Source organism: Equus caballus, chromosome 14 (genome assembly GCF_041296265.1).
Source record: "Equus caballus isolate H_3958 breed thoroughbred chromosome 14, TB-T2T, whole genome shotgun sequence".
Classification (NCBI taxonomy): Eukaryota; Metazoa; Chordata; class Mammalia; order Perissodactyla; family Equidae; genus Equus; species Equus caballus.
Window position 1 is genome coordinate 53,928,491 of NC_091697.1, and position 22,401 is coordinate 53,950,891.

The window sequence follows — 22,401 nt, forward strand, 5'->3', positions numbered from 1 at the left end:
AGCCCTTAATAAGTGTTAGCTAGCTTTCCCCCGCTGAGGTAAGAAAGAAGGTGGATAAAGAGGAAAGATTCTCCACTAGTGGCCACACATCTTGCTGCGTTAAGGAAAAATCCAGAGGGTACCAGACATCCTTGCTGGATACGTACACCACTTTGTCGTCGAGTGGCACAGATTCTACTCACAAACTACACTCTTTCCGTCTTTCGTCCAAACACATCACCCCTAAGGTGCAGGGCACTCTGCCTTCTGCATCCGTTCTCGCCCCTGCTCCCACTCCCAGCTTCCCACTCCCAGTCCCTCTTTCCTCCCCGCCCCGCCCAAAGATCATGGCTTCCCGCCCGCCGCCCCATCCCCTTTCTGTTTCTAACTTTCCCGCCCCAGTTAGCCCTTGGCCAATCGGGGATATGGGTGTCTCTTCTTTCCCGGCCTCTTGGAGATGTTACGAAAAGAAAGATCTCTGATTGGCTTTCCGGAGCCAAAGCCCGCCAATAGCAAGCAGGCTTTTTCGTTGCACACGGACAGCTAGTATTATCACTAATGATTGGCTGAAGTGGCCGAGCCTGGAAAATGGCTGCGAGCGCGTCTGTTGTGCCGGCGGCCGTGACGGCTGCCGTGGTGCCGGTCCTCTCAACGAGTGGCGATTTCTCAAATTTGCGGGAAATTAAAAAGCAGCTGCTCCTCATCGCTGGCCTTACCCGGGAGCGAGGCCTACTGCACAGTAGCAAATGGTGAGGTGTCGGGGTCGGAAGAGACAGGGCTTGGATGCTCGGCCTTGAGGGGCTTGGGGAGCTGATTCAGTTTGTGTGGGTGTTCCAGGTCCGCCGAGTTGGCCTTCTCCCTCCCGCCGTTGCCTCTGGCCGAGCTGCAGCCGCCGCCGCCTATTACGGAGGTAAGGGCTGCTTCACAGCGAGCGCTCCCCGTCACCCGAAGACGCACTCAGTGCCCTGTCCCTGGAAGGGAGCAGACTGCTTAAAGGAGTGTTTGAAGAGAGAATTCCAGCATTTAAGGAGCTGGAAGGGGCCGCGTAGCGCAGCGGTTAAGTGCGTACCTTCTGCTCCAGCAGCCCGGGATTCCCCGGCTGGGATCCCGGGTGCGGACATGGCACCGCTTGGCACGCCATGCTGTGGTTGGCATCCCACATATAAAGTAGAGGAAGATGGGCACAGATGTTAGCTCAGGGCCGGTCTTCCTCAGCAAAAAGAGGAGGATTGGCAGCAGGTGTTAGCTCAGGGCTAATCTTCCTCAAAGGAAAAAAAAAAAAAGGAGCTGGGTGTTTTAATTGATTTTATCCGTGTGATTTTGTTGAGCTTTGAAAGATTTGGTGGTGCTCTTAAGCTGGAGAGAATTTGTAAACAGTCCTTGATTAAGAGTTCAGTCTTTTCGGTTTTGTAGCCCAACCTAGACGGTGTTCATAACGATGAAAAGAATGAAAGGTTTTGACACCAGTGCGAAACTGACTTTGGATTCAGATAGCTTTGGATTGAAATCTCAACCACACTGGTGACTTTTGGCAACTTAACCTCCTCAGCTACAGTTTCCTCATCGGTGAAATGCAGATAATAGTATTTACTTCATGAGGATATTGAGAGAATTAAATGAGATATGAGTATATTTTATGTATAAACTTTTTGGTATGTATGTTTACATAGTCTGTGTAGTTAGAATGATTTTCATCATAATTCAGTTTTTCCTGAAAATGCCATTTCTTGATTCTCCCCTCCCCCACTTAACAAGAGAGGTCCGGCAGGTGGCATGGTGGTTAAGTTCACGAGCTCCAAATCAGTGGCCTAGTTGGGATCCTTGGTGCGGGCATACACAGGGCTCATCAAGCCATGCTGTGGCGGCTTCCCATGTACAAAAAAAAAAAAAAAAGAGGAAGATTGGTACAAATGTTAGCTCAGGGCCAATCTTTCTCACCAAGAAAAAAAACCAAAACCAAAAGGTATAATGGTATACACCTCCGAAAGGTATAATGCAGTTGGGAAGGGGTGGCGGAAGAAATAAGCAAATGGTGTGTGGAAGGGCCACCAGAAGGGCCACCAGAATCCTAAGCTGAATGACCACATTTAAGACTTATTGATTCAATGAAGAAAATGCTGAATATATTTTGGGTCCAGTTTTGTGCTGGTAATATTTGGGGCAAGAAGGGTGAGGAAAATGAAATTATTAAAGTTTTTTTTTTTTGAGGAAGATCAGCCCTGAGCTAACTACTGCCAGTCCTCCTCTTTTTTCTGTGGAAGCCTGGCCCTGAGCTAACATCCATGCCCATCTTCCTCCACTTTATATGTGGGATGCCTACGACAGCATGGCGTGCCAAGCCGTGCATGTCCACACCCGGGATCCAAACCGGCGAACCTGGGGCAGCTGAGAAGTGGAATGTGGGAACTTAACCACTGTGCCACTCGGCGGGCCCCGAAATTATTAAAGTTTTAATTATCCTTAGAATTTGGGGGTTTGTCTGTTTTTAACTTAAATGTGCATCATTTCATTTTTTTACATACAGAATTTAGCAGTGTTCTATGCTTTTTGCAATACTAACGTCAAAACTTTTTTCAAGTATAGAAAGTATAAGTGGGGCCGCCCTGTGGCTGAGTGGTTAAGTTCCTGCATTCTGCTTTGGCGGCCCAGGGTTTTGCTGGTTCGGATCCTGGGCATGGACCTAGCACCGCTCATCAGGCCATGCTCAGGCTGCGTCCCACATAGCACAACCAGAGGCACTCACAACTAGAATATACAACTATATACTGTAAAGCTTTGGGGAGAAGAAGAAAAGGAAAAAAGAAAAAGAAAGTATAAGTAATTGCAGAGTATAGCATTTATCTAAGAATTGAAAAGCCTGGAGAAGGAAGGGAATGTCAGACATTAATGCCAGATATTTTCCATAATTTTTCACTTTTTTCTCATATTAAATCTGTATTACTGGCTCCATTTTACAGATGAAGAAGTGAATACTCAGAAAAGCTAAGTAATTTCCCTACTAATGTCATGAAACCAGGAAATCAAGGAGTCAGAATTTGAATCCAGGTCCCTCACGCTACAGCCTGTGCAAGTTCCCACTACATTTGCAAAAATATTACAAGCCTCTGAGTGTGTTGGTTTAGTTTTTAAAATTTTTATTTTATTTCCCAATTTTTTATTTTGGAAAAATGTTTTGGAAAAAAGTTTTGACCTTACTACATAATAAAATAAATATATAAAAATCATATATTGCATATTAAAATACATAAAATATATATTATATATTTTTAAATATATTATGTTTTCTATATATATTTGGTTTTTTGGAGGAGAAAAATAATTATTTTTTCATATATCTTGAAATTAATGAATATGCTTCTTGGATTTGAGGTTTTTTGTTCTGTTCCCAACCACTTACGTAAGCTTGTCTCTTTTCTAGGAGGATGCCCAGGATATGGATGCTTATACCCTGGCCAAGGCCTACTTTGACGTTAAAGAATATGATCGGGCAGCACATTTCCTGCATGGCTGCAATAGCAAGAAAGCCTATTTCTTGTACATGTATTCTAGATATCTGGTGAGGGCCTTTTGAGATGTCATTCTATCTTCAAGTGAAGCATCCCTATTTAGAGCCAAGTGGAAAAGTTCAGTGTTTTAAATAGTTCAACAATAGCCTACTTGGTGAATGTACTTTGTAAATACTTAACAATAATAAAGAAAATATCATAAATAAAGTAAAAAAAATGACAGTATGAAAGATAATAGTAAAAATATTGATGATAATTATTGACAGAGGTGTGGGGTAGTAGACCTGTTTTAGGAGTGAAAGTTCATACAACTGTTTTGGATATCAATTTTGGCAGATTATGTCAATGTGAAATACTATAACCAAACAATTCTACTCTAAGGAACTTAAATTGTCCAGTAGAAATACTTTAATATGTGAAATAGGGATATATGTACAGGGCTGTTCATTGAAGTATTTTTTTGTAATAGCCAAAAAATGTCAGTAACCCAACCATCCATTAGTCAAGAAATCTTTTGTTAATTCTTGCCTGTAGTATTCTTTACTATGATGTTGTAAAGTGATTTTCCACTCCAGCACCCTCTCCACATTTACTACTCACTACTTGGCATTCTGCTGTAAGCAAGAGCCTTACTTCTTCTCCATTTATTTATCTCTTATCAGTATGGACTCAAAGATTCCTATGTTTTTAATTGTTTATAATTTATTACCGTACTTAATTATTGTGGTGCTTAGATTATTCCAGATTTGGCCTGTGGGAGTCCCTGAATAGTTGTTTAAAATTAGTGACCAATAGTAGATGCCATTTTGGTTGGACTTGGGCCCTTTAGGTAGAATCAGGCTGCTAGTTTTAGAACAGGTTTCAGAATAAACTGAAAAAAGATCTATTGATTTTCTCTTACAGTCTGGTGAAAAGAAAAAGGATGATGAAACAGTTGACAGCCTAGGTATGAATTTCTTTCTCTTACCTTTTGGACTAAAGCAGAGGTTGCAAACTCAAATGGCCTACAGGAGCCAGGCAAGTAATATAAATGTGTGGAGTAGACTGAGGAGGACTTTTGCAAATCGAAGAGCACAACTGGCCAGTTGTCACCCAGCTCCTCTGAGGGCTGCCTTATGGAATGTGGGCCTAGTGTTGTCAGGGCTTTCTTCCCTTGGCCCTACCTTGTTGCCTGCAACCTGAAACTGGAAATTTGGATTTTTAGTTGAGGCTTCTGATGTTTAAACATTGATAACTAATTCAGATTTTTAAAAACTTGTGTGGGCCTAACAAAATATGACTACAGACAAGTTATCAGTAGCAGTTTCTGGAATAAAGTAAATGGATTGTGTAAGATATCATTGTTTACTTGTAAATGTTTCCTGGAAGTTCCAGGTTTAGTAACTTTGGTTGATGCAAAGGCAGTCTCTAGGTCTATGAAATGAAGATCAGCTGTCTTCCCTTAGATCAGAGACTTTGTTTCTTTCCTAGGACCCCTGGAGAAAGGACAAGTGAAAAATGAGGCCCTTAGAGAATTGAGAGTGGAGCTCAGCAAAAAACACCAGGCTCGGGAACTTGATGGATTTGGCCTTTATCTGTAAGTGTTAAAGTAATTTGGAACTTTCTATAACATATTCTCCTGGGTAGAAGGAAGGTATTATAAAGCATTAACTTTTCCTGTGATTGTTTCCTTCTTTCCTAGTTATGGTGTGGTGCTTCGAAAACTGGACTTGGTGAAAGAGGCCATTGATGTGTTTGTGGAGGCTACTCATGTTTTGCCTTTGCACTGGGGAGCCTGGCTAGAACTCTGTAACTTGATTACAGACAAAGAGATGGTAAATTGAGATGAGCTATGTGAAAAACCTCCTGCTCCAGTCTTACATAATTCTGTAATAATGGGGTAGAGGGAGAAAGAGTTCTGCTAAACCTTTCATTATAGCTAGCTCTTTGCTCCTTCTCTAGTCTCTTTCACTGTTGGGATTTAGATCTTCATTTGAAGACTAATGTTTAGCTCTTGTTTGGTAGTTGCTGTTGGATTTGCATCCAGTTGTATTAGAATATCTTCACATATTCATGTTTTCACTTTCAGGTTTTACTGTAACTTGTTTTATAGACTAAATGCTATTATAGTTTCTCTCCTAATTCCAAAGATGCTATAGGAAAGGTTTCTCTGATATTAAAGATTGTCTTAAAAACCTTTTTAAGGTCTCTTCTGAGCTGTCATAGGACTCTGTAAAGATTTAGTGATTTGTTAATTAATGAAATGATGTATATGAAATTGCTTTATAAACTGCAATCATTTTGTTAGTCATTATTAGAGGATATTGTCTATAGAGTTTATTTTGCTGTTCTTCAATAGTTAATGGAAATGATAGCATCCTTTTGTTGGCTCTAAAGAACCAAAGCCTGGTTGATTTCCCCCAGTAATGATACATGCTACTAAATCTGTCTGAAATCTTAATCTTTGTTTACTTGTATTCACCATCTCTAACTGCCTGCTAGACTTTCATTGAAAGTTTGTTTTATCTCTAAATTCAAAATATACAAAACCAAATTTCTCATCTTGCCTACCAAATTCTCTTTGTTCCTCCAAACTAGATAGACTCTCTTTAGCATCACTGTTTCTCAAGACACCAGTGTTGATGCCTCAGAGTCATATTTGTCTCTTCCCTTTCCCTTATCTCCCTTATCTAGTCAGTTGTCAGACATTGCTGTGGTTTCTTTCTTGTGTGTATCTCTCTCTCTTGGTTTCCTTTGCCATTGTGGTTATCATCTCAAATTTGGATTACTTATAAGTAATAAATACTTTATATCTAGCTTTCCCGTTTTTACACTCCCATTTCCAAGCCATCCTGCATACTGTTTCTAAACTTATTCTTAAAAACCCATGTCACCATATCATTCTCTTGCCAAAAATTGGAGTGGTTTCCTATTGCATCCCGTTTCCTGTTGCGCCATAGGACCCACCTTACCAGTTCAGCCTTATTTTTCCGCTACTTCCCAGCACATAGCCTCCCCTCAAACTAGGCTAGTTTTGTCATCCTATTCACCAACATTCATCATGACTGTTTTTCCTCTGTTTATGTTGTTGCTCTTACCTAGAATGTTGTCTTTTTTCTCTTCCTCTTCCTTTTTTCTGTTCTAGTCGACCCATCCTCCAAGACTCACCTCAAATCCTTTCTTTTCTTTGAAGCCTTCCCCAACTAGGTCATTCCTCCCTGTTGTGCTTGTAGTTCCTATTCACTTAATTGAGCTTCCCTGTGTTCGTTATTAGGTGCTCTAATAAAATTTTGGTAATAAACTTCTTTAGACAATAAAGATAGTTCCTTGATGTTCGTATGGGAGAGAGGTTAAAGTATATTAAGTGTGTCCCTCTCTCTCCTGCTGCCAGCTGAAGTTCCTGTCTTTGCCAGACACCTGGATGAAAGAGTTTTTTCTGGCTCATATATACACAGAATTGCAGTTGATAGAGGAGGCGCTGCAAAAGTATCAGAATCTCATTGATGTGGGCTTCTCTAAGAGCTCATATATTGTTTCCCAAATTGCAGTTGCCTATCACAATATCAGAGGTGAGTGAATAAGGACAATGAAATACCATCAAACCCTGAAAGTGGCACTGTGTTGTATTCTAAACTCTGTATCTTCTTTCTGCAGATATCGACAAAGCCCTCTCTATTTTTAATGAGCTAAGGAAACAAGACCCTTACAGGATTGAAAATATGGACACATTCTCCAACCTTCTTTATGTCAGGGTGAGCTACTTCTTTTGCTTGAACTTGATTAAGCTCTTTTGTGCTTTAATCTCCTGGTTTGGATTGTCACCCAGTTGCATTAGCTACAAGAAAAATAATTTAGGGGGTTTGTTTTTCATGCTTAGAGCATCTTTCTTGCCTCTTCCAGAGCATGAAATCTGAGTTGAGTTATCTGGCTCACAACCTCTGTGAAATTGATAAATATCGTGTAGAAACATGCTGTGTGATTGGTAAGAGTCACTTCTTTTTTTCTTTTAAGATTTATCTTGGGGCTAGTTGAGTGACCTAGTGGTTAAGTTCAGCATGTTCCACTTCAATGGCCAGGTTCGTGGGTTTGGATCCTGGGTGCAGACCTACATCACACATCAAGCCATGCTGTGGCGGCGACCCACATACAAAATAGAGGAAAGATTGGCACAGATGTTAGCTCAGGGCCATTCTCCCTTGCAAAAGAAAAAAACGATTTATCTTTATGGCAAGAAATACACATGTAAAAATAACAATATAAAATTGTCAAAGGTAACAAAATTATATGTGATAAAATGTAAAAGCTCACTGTAATCCCATCCCCGAGATTCTTTGCTGAACCTGACTCCAGAATATTTTTCTGTGCGAATACTAAAAATGTGTGGGTGTGTACATGTGTATGTGTACTGTTTGCTTGCAAAGCTTATATCATTATACGTACTGCTTTGTAACTTCCTTTTCTTTAACTTAACAATATATTTTTTCCATCTCTTCATGTTAGTACATCTAGATTTGTATTTTTTTCTCCACTTTTTAAATTTCTTTTATTTTTTAAAAAATTTTTTATTGAGTTAATGATAGGTTACAACCTTGTGAAATTTCAGTTGTACGTTATTGTCTGTCAGTCGTGTTGTAGGGTGCAACCCTTCACCCTTTGTGCCCACCCCCCACCCCCCCTTTCCCCTGGTAGCCACTAATCTGTTCTCTTTGTCCACATATTTAAATTCCTCATATGAGTGGAGTCATACAGAGATTGTCCTTCTGTATCTGGCTTATTTCACTTAACATAATTCCCTCAAGGGCCGTCCATGTTGTTGCAAATGGGACGATTTTCTTCTTTTTTGCGGCTGAGTAGTATTCCATTGTATATATATACACCGCATCTTCTTTATCCAGTTATCTGTTGATGGGCACTTAGGTTGCTTCCACGTCTTGGCTATTGTAAATAATGCTGCAATGAACATTGGGGTGCATGGGACTTTTGGAATTGCTGACTTCAAGCTCTTTGGATAGATACCCAGTAGTGGGATAGCTGGATCGTATGGTAGTTCTATTTTTAATTTTTTGAGGAATCTCCATACTGTTTTCCATAGTGGCTGCACCAGTTTGCATTCCCACCAGCAGTGTATGAGGGTTCCTTTTTCTCCACAACCTCTCCAACATTTGTTACTATTTGTTTTACTTATTTTTGTCATTCTAATGGGTGTAAGGTGATATCTTAGTGTAGTTTTGATTTGCATTTCCCTGATGATCAGCGATGATGAACATCTTTTCACGTACCTGTTGGCCATCCATATATCTTCTTTGGGGAAATGTCTGTTCATGACTCCTGTCCATTTTTGATTAGCTTGTTTAATTTTTTGTTGTTGAGTTGTGTGAATTCTTTATATATTATGGATATTAAGCCTTTGTCGGATATATTACTTGCAAATATTTTTTCCCAGTTAGGGGGTTGTTTTTTTGTTTCAATCCTGTTTTCCCTTGCCTTGAAGAAGCTCTTTAGTCTGATGAAGTCCCATTTGTTTATTCTTTCTATTGTTTCCCTTGTCTGAGAAGACGTGGTGTCTGAAAAGATCCTTTTAATACTGATGTCAAAGAGTGTACATTTTCTTCTAGAAGCCTTATGGTTTCAGGTCTCAGCTTTAGGTCTTTGATCCATTTTGAGTCTATTTTGGTGAATGGTGAAAAAGAATGGTCAATTTTCATTCTTTTACATGTGGCATTCCAGTTTTCCCAGCACCATTTGTTGAAAAGACTTTCTTTTCTCCATTGTATGCCCTCAGCTCCTGTGTCGAAGATTAGCTGTCCATAGATGTGTGGTTTTATTTCTGGGCTTTCACTTCTGTTCCATTGATCTGTGCACCTGTTTTTGTACCAGTACCATGCTGTTTTGATTACTGTAGCTTTGTAGTATGTTTTGAAGTCAGGGATCGTGATGTCTCCAGCTGTGTTCTTTTTTCTCAGGATTGCTTTAGCAATTCGGGGTCTTTTGTTGCCCCATATGAATTTTAGGATTCTTTGTTCTATTTCTGTAAAGAATGTCATTGGGATTCCGATTGGGATGGCGTTGAATCTGTAGATTGCTTTAGGTAGAATGGACATTTTAACTATGTTTATTCTTCCACTCCATGTGCATGGAATGTCTTTCCATCTCTTTTTGTCGTCATCCATTTCTTTCAGAAAAGCCTTATAATTTTCATTGTATAGGTCTTTGTCTTCCTTAGTTAAATTCACCCCGAGGTATTTTATTCTTTTTGTTGCGATTGGGTATGGTATTGTGTTCTTGAGTTCTTTTTCCGTTAGTTCGTTATTAGAGTAGAAATGCTACTGATTTCTGTAAATTGATTTTATACCTTGCTACTTTGCTGTAGTTGTTGATTACTTCTATAAGTTTTCCAATGGATTCTTTGCGGTTTTCTATATGTAAGATCATGTTGTCTGCAAACAGCAAGAGTTTCACTTCTTCCCTCCCTATTTGGATTCCTTTTATTCCTTTTTCTGCCTGATTGCTCTGGCCAGGACCTCCAGTACTGTGTTAAATAAGAGTGGTTATAGAGGGCATCCTTGTGTTGTGCCTGTTCTCAGGGGGATGGCGTTCAGTTTTTGCCCATTGAGTATGATGTTTGCTGTGGGTTTGTCATATGTGGCCTTTATTATGTTGAGGTAGTTCCTTTCTATCCCCATTTTGTTCAGAGTTTTTATCATAAATGGCTGTTGGATCTTGTCAAATGCTTTCTCTGCATCTATTGAGATGATCATGTGGTTTTTATACCTCAGTTTGTTGTGGTGTATCACGTTGATAGATTTGCGGATGTTGAACCATCCCTGTGTCCCTGGTATGAATCCCACTTGATCATGATGTATGATCCTTTTGATGAATTGCTGTATTCGAGTTGCCAAAATTTTGTTGAGAATTTTTGCATCTATGTTCATCAGCGATATTGGCCTGTAGTTCTCCTTTTTCGTGCTGTCCTTGTCAGGCTTTGGTATCAGCGTGATGTTGGCCTCGTAGAATGTGTTAGGAAGTGTTCCATCCTCCCTGATTTTTTGGAATAGCTTGAAAAGGATAGGTATTAAATCCTCTCTGAAAGTTTGGTAGAATTCCCCAGGAAAGCCATCTGGTCCTGGGGTTTTATTCTTTGGGATGCTTTTGATTGCTGTTTCAATCTCTTTCCTTGTGATTGGTCTGTTCAAATTGTCTGCTTGTTCTTGAGTGAGCTTTGGGAGATTGTAGGAGTCCAAGAATTTATCCATTTCCTCTAGGTTATCCCTTTTGCTGGTATATAGTTTTTTGTAGTATTCTCTTATAATCTGTTGTATTTCTGCAGAGTCTGTTGTTATTATTCTTCTTTCATTTCTGATTTTGTTTATTTGAGCTTTCTCTCTTTTTTTCTTTGTAAGTCTGGCTAGGGGTTTGTCAATTTTATTTATCTTCTCAAAGAACCAGCTCTTTGTTTCATTGATCCTTTCTACTGCCTTTTTTGTTTCAATAGCATTTATTTCTGCTCTGATTTTTATTATTTCTCTCCTTCTGCTGACTTTGGGCTTTGTTTGTTCTCCTTTCTCTAATTCAGTTAGGTGTAGTTTAAGATTGCTGATTTGGGATTTTTCTTGTTTATTAAGATGTGCCTGAATTGCCATGAATTTTCCTCTTAATATAGCTTTTGCTGCATCCCATATGAGTTGATATGGCCTGTTATCATTTTCATTTGTCTCCAGGTATTTTTTGATTTCTTCTGTAATTTCTTCAGTGATCCATTGCTTGTTCAATAGCATATTGTTTAGTCTCCACATCCTTGTGCCTTTTTCAGCTTTTTTCTTGTAATTAATTTCTAGCTTCATAGCATTATGATTGGAGAAGATGCTTGTTATATTTCAATTTTTTTAAATTTGTAGAGGCTTGCCTTGTTTCCCAACATATGGTCTATCCTTGAGAATGTTCCATGCACGCTTGAGAAGAATGTGTATTCTGCTGTTTTTGGATGGAGTGTTCTATATATGTCTATTAAGTCCAACTGTTTTAGCTTTTTGTTTAGCTCCACTGTTTCTTTGTTGATTTTCTGTCTGGATGATCTGTCCATTGATGTGAGTGGGGTGTTGAGGTCCCCTACTATTATTGTGTTATTTTTGATATCTTCTTTTAGGTTTGTTAATAGTTGCTTTATGAACTTTGGTGCTCCTGTGTTGGGTGCATAGATATTTATAAGTGTTATTTCTTCTTGATGGAGTGTCCCTTTGATCATTATGTATTGGCTCTCTATGTCTCTCTTTACCTGCCTTGTCTTGGAGTCTGTTTTGTCTGATAGAAGTATTGCGACACCCGCTTTATTTTGTTTGCTATTAGCTTGGAGTATTGTCTTCCACCCCTTCACTCTGAGGCTGTGTTTGTCCTTGGAGCTGAGGTGTGTTTCCTGGAGACAACAAGTTGTTGGATCTTGTTCTTTAATCCATTTTGCCACTCTGTGTCTTTTTATTGGAGAGTTCACTCCGTTTACATTGAGGGTGAGTATTGATGCATGAGGGCTTAATGCTGTCATTCTGTTGCTCGTTTTCTGATTTTCCCGTGTTTCCTTTGTTTCTTGTCCTGTGTGTTTTAGCCTACCCATTGACTTCTGCAATTTCTTATGCTGGGCTTCTTTGGTTTTTCCTTATTTATGTTTTGTGTCTCTGTTCTGTTTTTTAGTTTAGTGGCTACCCTGAAGTTTGTATTCAGAATCTCGTGTATAACATAGTTCATTTTCTGGTGGTCTCTTACTTCCTTAGCCTAGACTGTTTCAGTCCCTTTCCTCCTCCTCTCCTAAATTATTATTTTCATCTCTTATTCCAACTTGTGTTGTGAGTTTGTGGTTAGGGTGATAAGATTGTCTTTGCTTTCGTGATTTCCTTCCCTTTATCCTAATGCTATAGTTGAATATTTGCTATCCTATTCAGATTCTATCTATTTGTCTCCCTACTCTGTGTTTTGTGACCCCTTACTCCCTTTTTTCTTTTTTCAGGTATGAGAGCCTTCTTGAGGATTTCTTGTAGTGGAGGTCTTGTGACTGCAAAGTCCCTTAGCTTTTGTTTGTCTGGAAAAGATTTAATTTCTCCCTCATATCTGAAGGATATTTTTGCTGGATAGAGTATTCTTGGCTGAAGATTTTTATCCTTTAAAGTTTTGAATATGTCACTCCAGTCTCTCCTAGCTTGTAAGATTTCTGTAGAGAAATCTGCTGAAATTCTGATGGGGGTTCCTTTGTAGGTTATTTTCTTCTGCCTTGATGCTCAGAGTATTCTTTCTTTGTTGTTCATTTTTGCCATTTTTACTGCTATATGCCTTGCAGTAGGTCTTTTTACATTGACAAATCTAGGAGATCTGAAAGCTTCCTCCACACACATTTCTCTCTCAATCGCTAGATTTGGGAAGTTCTCTTCTATTATTTGGTTGAGCACACTTTCTGCTCCATTTGCCTTTTCCACTCCCTCAGGAATTCTGATGATTCTCAAGTTGCATTTTGTCATTGAGTCAGCTATTTCTCTGAGATTTTTCTTCAGTTTTTTTAATTCTTAGTTCTCTTCCTCTGTCTGGAGCGATTCAGCCTCTCTATCTTCGATTATGCCAATTTGCTCCTCTATGGTGTCTACACAGGCATGTAGGGAATCCGTATTCTGTTTTATCTGATCCATTGTATTTTTCACCTCTAGTATTTCTAATTGATTCTTCTTATAATTTCAATCTCTTTTGTGAAGTAACTCCAGAACTCGTTGACTTGTTTCTCTATATTTCCCTTTGCCTCATTGAATATTTTGATAATAGCTATTTTGAACTCATTGTCACTTAATTTACCCATTTCTAAACCCTCAGGACCTACTTCTGTATTTTTATTGTTTTCCTTTTGGACTGGAACTTTTATAAATTGCTGGATGGTAGAGGAGCGGTTTTTGCACATGATGCTATTATTCGGTTGCAGTTACAGCCTGTCGCCACTAGATGGGGGTCGAGAGCCTTGTGTTCTGAGCCCTCCGCCTTCAGCCACGATGGTGGTGCCCAGCGTGGGTTGAGGGGGGAGGGGCACTTTCACTTACGCCGACCTAGATTGGATCAGCTCTCACTCTCTGGTCTCCCGGGGCCCTGGCTTGCTGGGGTTCCCCCACTGAAAGCTTTCCCCCTTTAGAGGGTTTCCACTGCACCGGTGGTGGGAGTCCTGGACCGCCGCGGATGCGTGGCCTCTCCCCTGCTCTTTCCCTCAGCCACGGCAGCCATCCCAGTCTCTAGGGGAGGGAGCAAAGTTCTCTCCTACCCTGTTCCAGCTCCTCCCAGGGTGCCTCCAGCCTCTCTGTCTTCCGTCGTTTGGCTGCTATGGGTCTCTGACGATTTCTGTTATTAGGATTTTTCCATTTGGTTGGAAAGCAGTTGCTGTTTTTGGTTGTAATTTGGAGGGGAGAGAGTCTCCAGTGAGCTCATGCTACCGTGTTGCTGACGTCTGTAGATTTGTATTATTTTTGATGGCTATTTAGTATTCTATTATATAGATGTGCCATCATTTTTATTTAATCGTTTTGTATTATATAAGTTGTAGCCAATGTTTGTTAATATAAAAATTGCTTTAGGAAACGTCTTTGTATGTGTGCATTTATTTTTGCATGTTTATGCAACTCTGTGTATGTAATAAGTTCCTAGCAATGAAAGGCTGGGTCAAAAGTATGTATATTTTAAACCTTAATGTTACTGAAATGTTTGTTAGAATGTCCAGTCGTATGAAAAGAGATGAGTGTTCCTATTTCTCTTCATCAAGGAATCTCACTTTTGGCACTATTGATATTTTAGGCTGATTTTTTTTTTTGTGAGGGCTGTCCTGTGTTAGCAGTATCCCTGGCCTCTACCAACTAGCTGCCAGTAACCCCTGCCCCAGTTGTGACAACCAAAATTGTGCAGATATTGCCAAATAACTTCTTGGAATCAGAATCATCCCTGGTTGAGAACCACAGCCCTATGTACTTGGTTATACTAGTGTGGCCTGATAATCAGTTGACATCGACAGATGAATGGCTACTCCTGGAAAAAAGTAAGCTTGGTTGATTGTGATGGAAAGCCTAGGTTCCCTAGGAGGGAGATACCATTCCTGTGTCTTTGGTGACACTCCACTGAGATCATACCTTCGTACCTATCTAGGTCAAGTTGTTGTTAATAAATAGATAGAACTTCTCTTCACCAAACATTCAATAAATATTTCCACTCCTTGAAGAAGTTGTGGTCTAGTATGGGAAAGAAACATTTAAAAAACATAGTAAGTCCTGTGAGAACATAGGTAAGTTTAGAAACAAATGGTCTTCAATATCAGAGCACTATGAATAAGGTATAACATCCATTAAGGTGAGGGTGAAACTTCAGTTTGTTCAGAAAACATCTTTTGAGCATCTTCTGAATTCCAGACACTGTGCTTTGTATTACAGGACCTACCCTAGTTGCTTATTGAGGAAGACCAATGAAAACAACTATAATATAGTGGATTGAGTGTGATGATTGAGGTAAACATAGGATGCTAAGAAAGTATGTAGGAAAGGTATTTAATCCAGTCTGAGATTAGGGAAGGCTTCTTGAGAAGGTGATGCTTGAAGAATGGGCAGGAGTGAGTTTGATAAGGGAGGAGGACGACTGACTTGGGAATGGCATTGCAGAGGCATTGCAAAGGCATTGATGTGTAAAACAAACATTGTGCTTGAAATAGTTCAGTGTTCTGGAGCATGGTGTGGGAGATGAGAATGTACACAATGGGACCAGATCTTGAAGAGCCTCTTATGCCTTGCTGAAAGTTTGGATTTTATTCTTTTTTTTTTCTTCGAAGATTGGCACCTGGGCTAACAACTGTTGCCAATTTTTTTCTGCTTTGTCTCTGCAAAGCCCCCCTGTACACAGTTGTATATCTTGGTTGCACGTCCTTCTAGTTGTGGAATGTGGGACGCCGCCTCAACGTGGCCTGACGAGCGGTGCCATGTCCATGCCCAGGATCTGAACCCTGGGCCGCCGCAGCGGAGCGCGCAAACTTAACCACTCGGCCATGGAGGTGGCCCCCAGATTTTATTCTTAAAGTAGTAGGAACCTTCTAAAGGATTTTAAACGAGAGAGTGATGAAAGTTTTCAGATTTTCATTTTCAAATGATGACTGGAGACATTGTGCTGGGAGGATTAGAAAAAGGGCAAGACTAGAGTCCGGGAGACAAGCTAGGAGGCTTTTGTGGTAATCCAGCTGAGGGATGATGAGATCCTGAGCTGAGGTATTGGCAGAAGGAATGGAGAGAGACAATTGGACTTATTCAGGAAGTAGAACAAACAGAAATTGGTGACTGGGTAACCAGTTTGATAACAGTACCCTTTACATGAAGAAAGGAAATAGAGGTAGGGGAGATAATGAACAGTTCTTTTTTTAAAGCCAATTAAAATCAAAGGACACATACATATGAAGAGTAATGATTTAGGAGTTTGGTTTTTTAAATAATTGTTTGAGGTGAACTCCTTAATAAACTGTTTTTTGAATTCTTAGTAAACTTTTGTTGAATTCAGCACAACTACCTTAAAAACTAAGAATAAGGAGCATTAGATATGACAAAGAATAATAACTTCAGCTTTTACATTATAGCTGAAGTGAAAGGAGAAAGAAGGATGGAGAGAAGAAAAGAAACTAAGGATGTGAGAGAGCATGAAACAACTTAAGAATAGACTGATGGCAAGGATCTCCTACTTGTTTGGTCCTTGCTTCTGCGTTTATGTCTTGATGTGCATTGATTGTTTCCTTCTGCATCTTTTCTGAAGTCACAATCTCTGAGAGGCAGCATTTGTTTGTGTATCTATATATCTCTATATATCTTGGTTCTGCTGCTAACTAGCTGTGTGACCTTGGACCTAACCTCTTTCTGCTATAGTTTCCTCATCCATAAAGGGTAATAACAGTAGAACCTTCTCTCACATAGTTGTTGTGAGGATTAAATAAATTAATACATACAAAGCACCTAAACGTGTAAGTTCCCCAGCACATTGTAATCATTCAGTACATTTTAGCTGTTCCAACTGGTCAGAAGATTTTCAGAACTTGCCTGTTCTGACTTCCTTAACATCTCCTTTGTCATCCTGACTCCTTTAGTAGCTAGGGCTTATACCCTTGCTACCACTACGCCACTTCTCCTATTCAATTACAAAAGTTAACCTTTGGACACTCTGCCTAGAGTCTGCTTGCTCTTCTGTGTATGCATCTGAGCCAGTGGCAGAAGTAAAGATATCCTGGTGTAGGACAGAGCCCTCCATCTTTTTTTCCACATGAACGTGAACTTGAATTTGAACTTAAATGATCAGGTACAGGGTGTGGCTGTTATAAATGATTTCTCCTGAATCAAACTAACAGCTGAATCTAGACAGATTAAAAAAAAAACAACATGAATGGAGGCTTTGTTACTTTTTACCAACATGGAAACATATTATATAACTTCTCTGCAATTTGCTTTTTCCACTTGACAGTATATCGTGATCTTTGCAAGTTAGTATATATACATCTAAACCCACCTTTTTGTCTAGTTTATTTATGCACATACAATTTATACATAGAGGAGATTTTTTAAAGTGCAGGGTTTTTTTTTCCTTGCTGCACCCTTCCCCCTTTAAAATACTTGTGTTAGCATGCTCCATACCACATAAAAATATATATATGCATATGCAAGATTTATTGCGTTGTTTGCTCTGCAAAAATGGAATTGTATTATATAAATTTCTCTGCATTTTACTTTCCTCATTCAGTTATACCTCTTGAAAAATCCATCAAAGTCTTAGTATAGCTCTAATTCATTCTTTTTTAAAAAACAGTTTTATTGAGGTATAATTTACATATCATAAAATTTACCCACTTTAAGCTTACAGTTCAATGGGATTGTTTTTTTCCCTTGCTTTTTTCTCCCCAAATCCCCCCAGTACATAGTTGTATATTTTAGCTGTGGGTCCTTCTAGTTGTGGCAACAACGGGATTTTATAAATTTATACAGTGTGTAATCATAGCTATAGCCATAATCCAGTTTAGAACACTCCATCATCCCCAAAAGTTCCTTTGGGTCTATTTGCAGTCATTTCTATTCCCATCTCCCAGCAGGCACAGATCTGTCTTCTATCTCTATAGTTTTGCCTTTTTCACCCCAAATCCCCTAAGTACATAGTTGTATATTTTAGTTGTGGGTCTTTCTAGTTGTGATATGTGGGACGCTGCCTCAACGGGGACTAATGAGTAGTGCATGTCCATGCCCAGGATCCGAACTGATGAAACCCTGGGCCGCTGAAGCAGAGTGCGTGAACTTTACTACTTGGCTACGGGACCAGCCTAGAAATTTCATATAAATGGAATCTTGCAATATTTAATCTTATTGTCTGGCTTCTTTCATTTAGGTGTTTTTGAGGTTCATGCATGTTATAGTATGTATCAATAGTTCTTTCCTCTTTATTGTTGAGTGGTATTCTCTTGTTTGGATATATACCACATTTTGTTCATCCATTTACCAGTTGACATCAGACAGATGGCTTTTATACCCTTTCTTCAAATAAATTCTTTCACAGAGTCCTAATATCTTTCACTTGCTCTTTTCAAGACCAATGATAATAGAACTGCTTTGATTCTTGTGAGAGAGGGGAGCTCAGAGCTCTGCCTTTTTAATCCTTAAGGTACCTCTTTAGAAACCTAGGGATATGGTTGGAAAACAACTGATTTAAAGCATATTCTAGAAATTTCCTACCTTTTATTAAGAAAATATGTGTACAAATGCTATATCCAGATGAAATAAAATGAAGAAAAACTTGCAGTGTTAGAGAACACTTTTAATTTTATACCAGAATGTGTGATAGATGCAGTATATTTCCCAGGGGAATGATGATATTCCCCTTATGTACAGTTTGGCTTTTCTGCAAGGACTTTGGGGGAATGGGTTATGGTTTCATGCCCATTCTGTGGAATCCTGTCCATTTTAGTGGACCTTTATTTTTTACCTTTCTAGTTACTCATATTTGTTTTTTGTTTTTCAATCAGGCAATTATTATAGTTTGCGTTCTCAGCATGAGAAAGCAGCCTTATATTTCCAGAGAGCTCTGAAATTGAATCCTCGGTATCTTGGGGCCTGGACACTGATGGGACACGAGTACATGGAGATGAAGAACACATCTGCTGCTATTCAGGCTTATAGGTGAGCTTCTAGTTGGAGGGTGAGGTGGAGCAGATTGCTGTGATGTTAGGAGCCTCTATTGAGTCTGCAAGTCGTTAACCTTGATTTTGCCCTCTTACCCATCTCTCAGACATGCCATTGAGGTCAATAAGCGGGACTATAGAGCCTGGTATGGCCTTGGGCAGACTTATGAAATCCTTAAGATGCCGTTTTACTGCCTTTATTATTATAGACGGGCTCACCAGCTTCGGTAAGTCTGGCCACTTGACAATGTGTTTGTTGTGGGAAGGGCTGATGCTTTTCCTTCTCTTTTCTTTTCTTTTTTTGGTAAGGAAGATTGGCCCTGAGCTAACATCTATTGCCAATCCTCCTCTTTTTGCTTGAGGAAGATTGTCCCTGTGCTAACATCTGTGCCAGTCCTCCTCTATTTTTTTTTGTATGTGGGATGCCACCACAGCATGGCTTGATGAGTGGTGTGTAGGTCCGTGCCCCAGATCTGAACCTGTGAACCCCGGGACGCCAAAGTGGAGCATGCAAACGTAACCACTACGCCACTGGACGGCCCCTTCTTTCTCTTTTGATCACTACTGAAAAATCACAGTGAATGGTTTTGGCTCTTAGAGATCTGAGTTTAAACTTGCCATATGTTGTTTGCTAGTTTTTATGTAGTGTATTCTAGTAATGGGTTATAATTGTGAACACAAAATAATATAGTTATAAGAAGCATTGGATTAAAAACCAGTCCTTGCATAGATTTGAAATAGTGATGGTGGTGGTTCCTCAAGGGAGGACTGACTTTAGGTACCTGTAAAATCTTTGCTCAGATTGCCTGTTCCTCTTCTCTCAGGCCAAATGATTCTCGTATGCTGGTTGCTTTAGGAGAATGTTATGAAAAACTCAATCAACTAGTGGAAGCCAAAAAGGTACCTGAAATTGGGTTCTGGAGAATTTGAGTGGAAATCTGCTGTTTGGATGAAGGGTGGGACTATCTGTGCTCAATTTTCCTTCACTCTGATCTATTTACATAGGAAAGTGTGTATATTTATAGGTGCATAGTCTAAAAAGCAAAGTGAGGCTGACCTCATCATTGGGAATGTCAATATGTAGCTTGGACCTATCAGATGTAGTAAAAAATGCCTTGCACTCTGCAAGTCTGAACTTCTGGGAAGCTTGTAGGGCCAGAGCCTTTATGTGATTAATCATGGCACATGGGGCAATGGTCAAAGTGACCAGTTTATTTTTTTGACAGTGTTATTGGAGAGCTTACGCTGTGGGAGATGTGGAGAAAATGGCCCTGGTGAAACTGGCAAAGTGAGTGAAAGGAGTGAAATGCTATTGGTATTTCTGTTGGCTTCTCTGCTATGGTGGGTCCTGCATGCACTGGAGCCTCCCATCCCTCTTACATGAGTGTGGGGTAGGAACAGGGTGTATGGATACTTGTCTGGAAATTTAGCCATCTTGACTAGAGAGAATGCCACTTCTCTTTGAAGGGAGAAGTACTTTCCTATTAGGCAAAGGATCAAGAATGAATTGAAAGAAATGAAATGAAATTTTCATGTCAGAGCAGTCTAGGAAAACTACTTTAAGTACTGATCTCCTGATAAGGCTCAGGAAAATAAGAAATAACTCAGAAATAATAGGCAAAGAGGTTCTTAAATGTAGTTTCATTCCTGCCAGTTCTTTTCTGGATTCTTAGAAAAAATATGAATTGCTTAGTACCTTTTTTAAATCTCACTCAGGGTATTATCAGAGAATTTTTGCAAAGTTGTATTATACAGCTTAGATGTTTATTGACCCTCCCTCCATAACCAGTAGCAGAATAATGATTCTAAGCTTTGATGAAGTAACCATCACATCTGGGCACTAATACTGTCCTGGGTCCCAGTGTGCCATGTATGTCACAATTTTACTTGTCTATGTATTGTCATTTTTTTGGTCTTAATTGTGGGCTTTTCCTTTTTCTCACTAGTTTGCTTTGAGATCTGATTTGTACTTAAAGACCAATTTCTTTTGTAGGCTTCATGAACAGTTGACTGAATCAGAACAGGCTGCCCAATGTTACATCAAATATATCCAAGATATCTATTCCTGTGGGGTATGTGTCACGAGCATGAGAATTGGGTTGTTGATCTTATTCTTATCATCTCAGTTATTCCTGCTTTCCCTATCTAGGAGATAGTGGAACACTTGGAGGAGAGCACTGCTTTCCGCTATTTGGCCCAATACTATTTTAAGTGCAAGCTGTGGGATGAAGCTTCAACTTGTGCCCAAAAGTGTTGTGCATTCAATGATGTGAGTATCAGTTCTTTAATAAAGGGTTTGGATTTTAGGCTCAAACATATGATCTTTACCATGATGTGTGGGTGGAAAGTGGATAAGAAGGTAAGACGAAAAACTACCTTGATCTGTGGAACTTACATATCAGTGTTTTAGAACCTGTTTTTGAGAGTATCCTTGGACATATTTTGAAACAGTTGCCTGACTTTGTTTCAGACTCGGGAAGAAGGTAAGGCCTTACTCCGGCAAATCCTACAGCTTCGGAACCAAGGCGAGACTCCCTCCACTGAGATGCCTGCTCCTTTCTTCCTCCCTGTTTCACTGTCTGCTAACAACACTCCCACACGTAGAGTTTCTCCACTCAACCTTTCTTCAGCCACACCATAGTTGGCTACCTTCAAGCCATCACATTGCCAGACCCATACCTCCAAGGACCTTAGTGCTTTTTGGTTGTACAGATGGAAACAGCTCCTTGGGGACAGTTTACAGAATCATCTTCAGGGCAGACTGACAGAGGAATCCTGGGAGGAACAGACATTTTCTTTTGCCAGTTAGAAGCACTTCCATCTCTCTTCTGTTCAGAGTGGCTGCCAATCTTTGCCTTCTTCCCATACCTTCCCTCCCCCCCACAAGAAAAAATCCCTTTAACAGCACTTTAGTACAGGTAAGGCTACAGGAACAAATGTTTACTGCTGCTGGGACTGGGAGATTTCTTTAGAGAGGCAAGGAAGGGAGAGAAGTCTGCCACTCTACCTTCTGCTGGCAGTAGGGGCACTGGATACCCTAGGAAGGTCAGGGCACTGGATAGACATGACCTCTTCATTCTTGGATTTGCTGGGCATGACTATTCTGTTGTCAGAGATTAGGTTTAAATGGAGTGAAGCTATATATTCTTACTCTAGGGAAACATTCTTCTAAAACATAGTTTTGAGGAGTCTCCGCGAAGCTTTCAAATTGGAAGTAATAGAGTTGAATAAAAGAAGGGCAAAAAGAATCCCACTGAGCATGGAATTGCTGATAGCCCCTACTGAGGGCCAAAGATGTCTATAGTGTTAGCTATATCCCTACTAAAGCAAAGCAAGAAGACAGGATTACAGATAATGTCATGGACATTTGGGAGTGATAACTTATGACTGTACAGACAAGAATAAACTCCAAGCTGGTCTGTTTTAATAAATATTTTTGATGTAATTGGTTTTTTCTCCTCTATTTCCAACAGAATGTTGTTTTTCCAGCCTTCACCTGATTAGACAAGGTAAAGGGAATCACTCTTGGAGGGTTTCAGGCCTTGAATACAGGCCTGTATTCAGTAGGAGTTAATATGCTATGACTAAATGTCTGCTACAATGAATTTGTGCGGTAGGTGCTATGAAGTATTCTGAGCTCAGGGCCCAGCCCTTCTTTTATGCTTGTTTCCAGAAAAAGTTTCTTACCCATTCACCTTCTAATGTATGATACTTCATTTTATATTAAGGAAGGTTTAGAATATCTAA

At 39.7% G+C, this 22,401-nt stretch overlaps 1 protein-coding gene across 1 annotated transcript; it reads left to right on the forward strand.

The window, feature by feature from the left end:
* Positions 1 to 516: 516 nt before the first annotated feature.
* CDC23 (cell division cycle 23) lies at positions 517 to 22,099 on the forward strand. The gene is made up of 16 exons (XM_001504289.7): positions 517 to 728; positions 817 to 889; positions 3,398 to 3,535; positions 4,389 to 4,431; positions 4,956 to 5,061; positions 5,167 to 5,299; positions 6,856 to 7,033; positions 7,119 to 7,216; positions 7,365 to 7,446; positions 18,499 to 18,652; positions 18,762 to 18,881; positions 19,479 to 19,554; positions 19,881 to 19,942; positions 20,648 to 20,726; positions 20,804 to 20,923; positions 21,125 to 22,099. Exons 1-16 carry the CDS (start codon positions 568 to 570, stop codon positions 21,293 to 21,295), a joined length of 1,794 nt encoding a protein of 597 aa, XP_001504339.1. The 5' UTR covers positions 517 to 567; the 3' UTR covers positions 21,296 to 22,099.
* The last annotated feature ends 302 nt before the right edge of the window (positions 22,100 to 22,401 follow it).

Excerpts from the sequence above, each read along its gene's own strand:
- CDC23 (XM_001504289.7), top strand. The coding sequence starts at position 568 with ATGGCTGCGAGCGCGTCTGTTGTGCCGGCGGCCGTGACGGCTGCCGTG. Across the intron at positions 7,034-7,118 it reads TGCCTATCACAATATCAGAG|ATATCGACAAAGCCCTCTCT; the intron begins GTGAGTGAATAA and ends TTCTTTCTGCAG. Across the intron at positions 7,217-7,364 it reads CCAACCTTCTTTATGTCAGG|AGCATGAAATCTGAGTTGAG; the intron begins GTGAGCTACTTC and ends TGCCTCTTCCAG.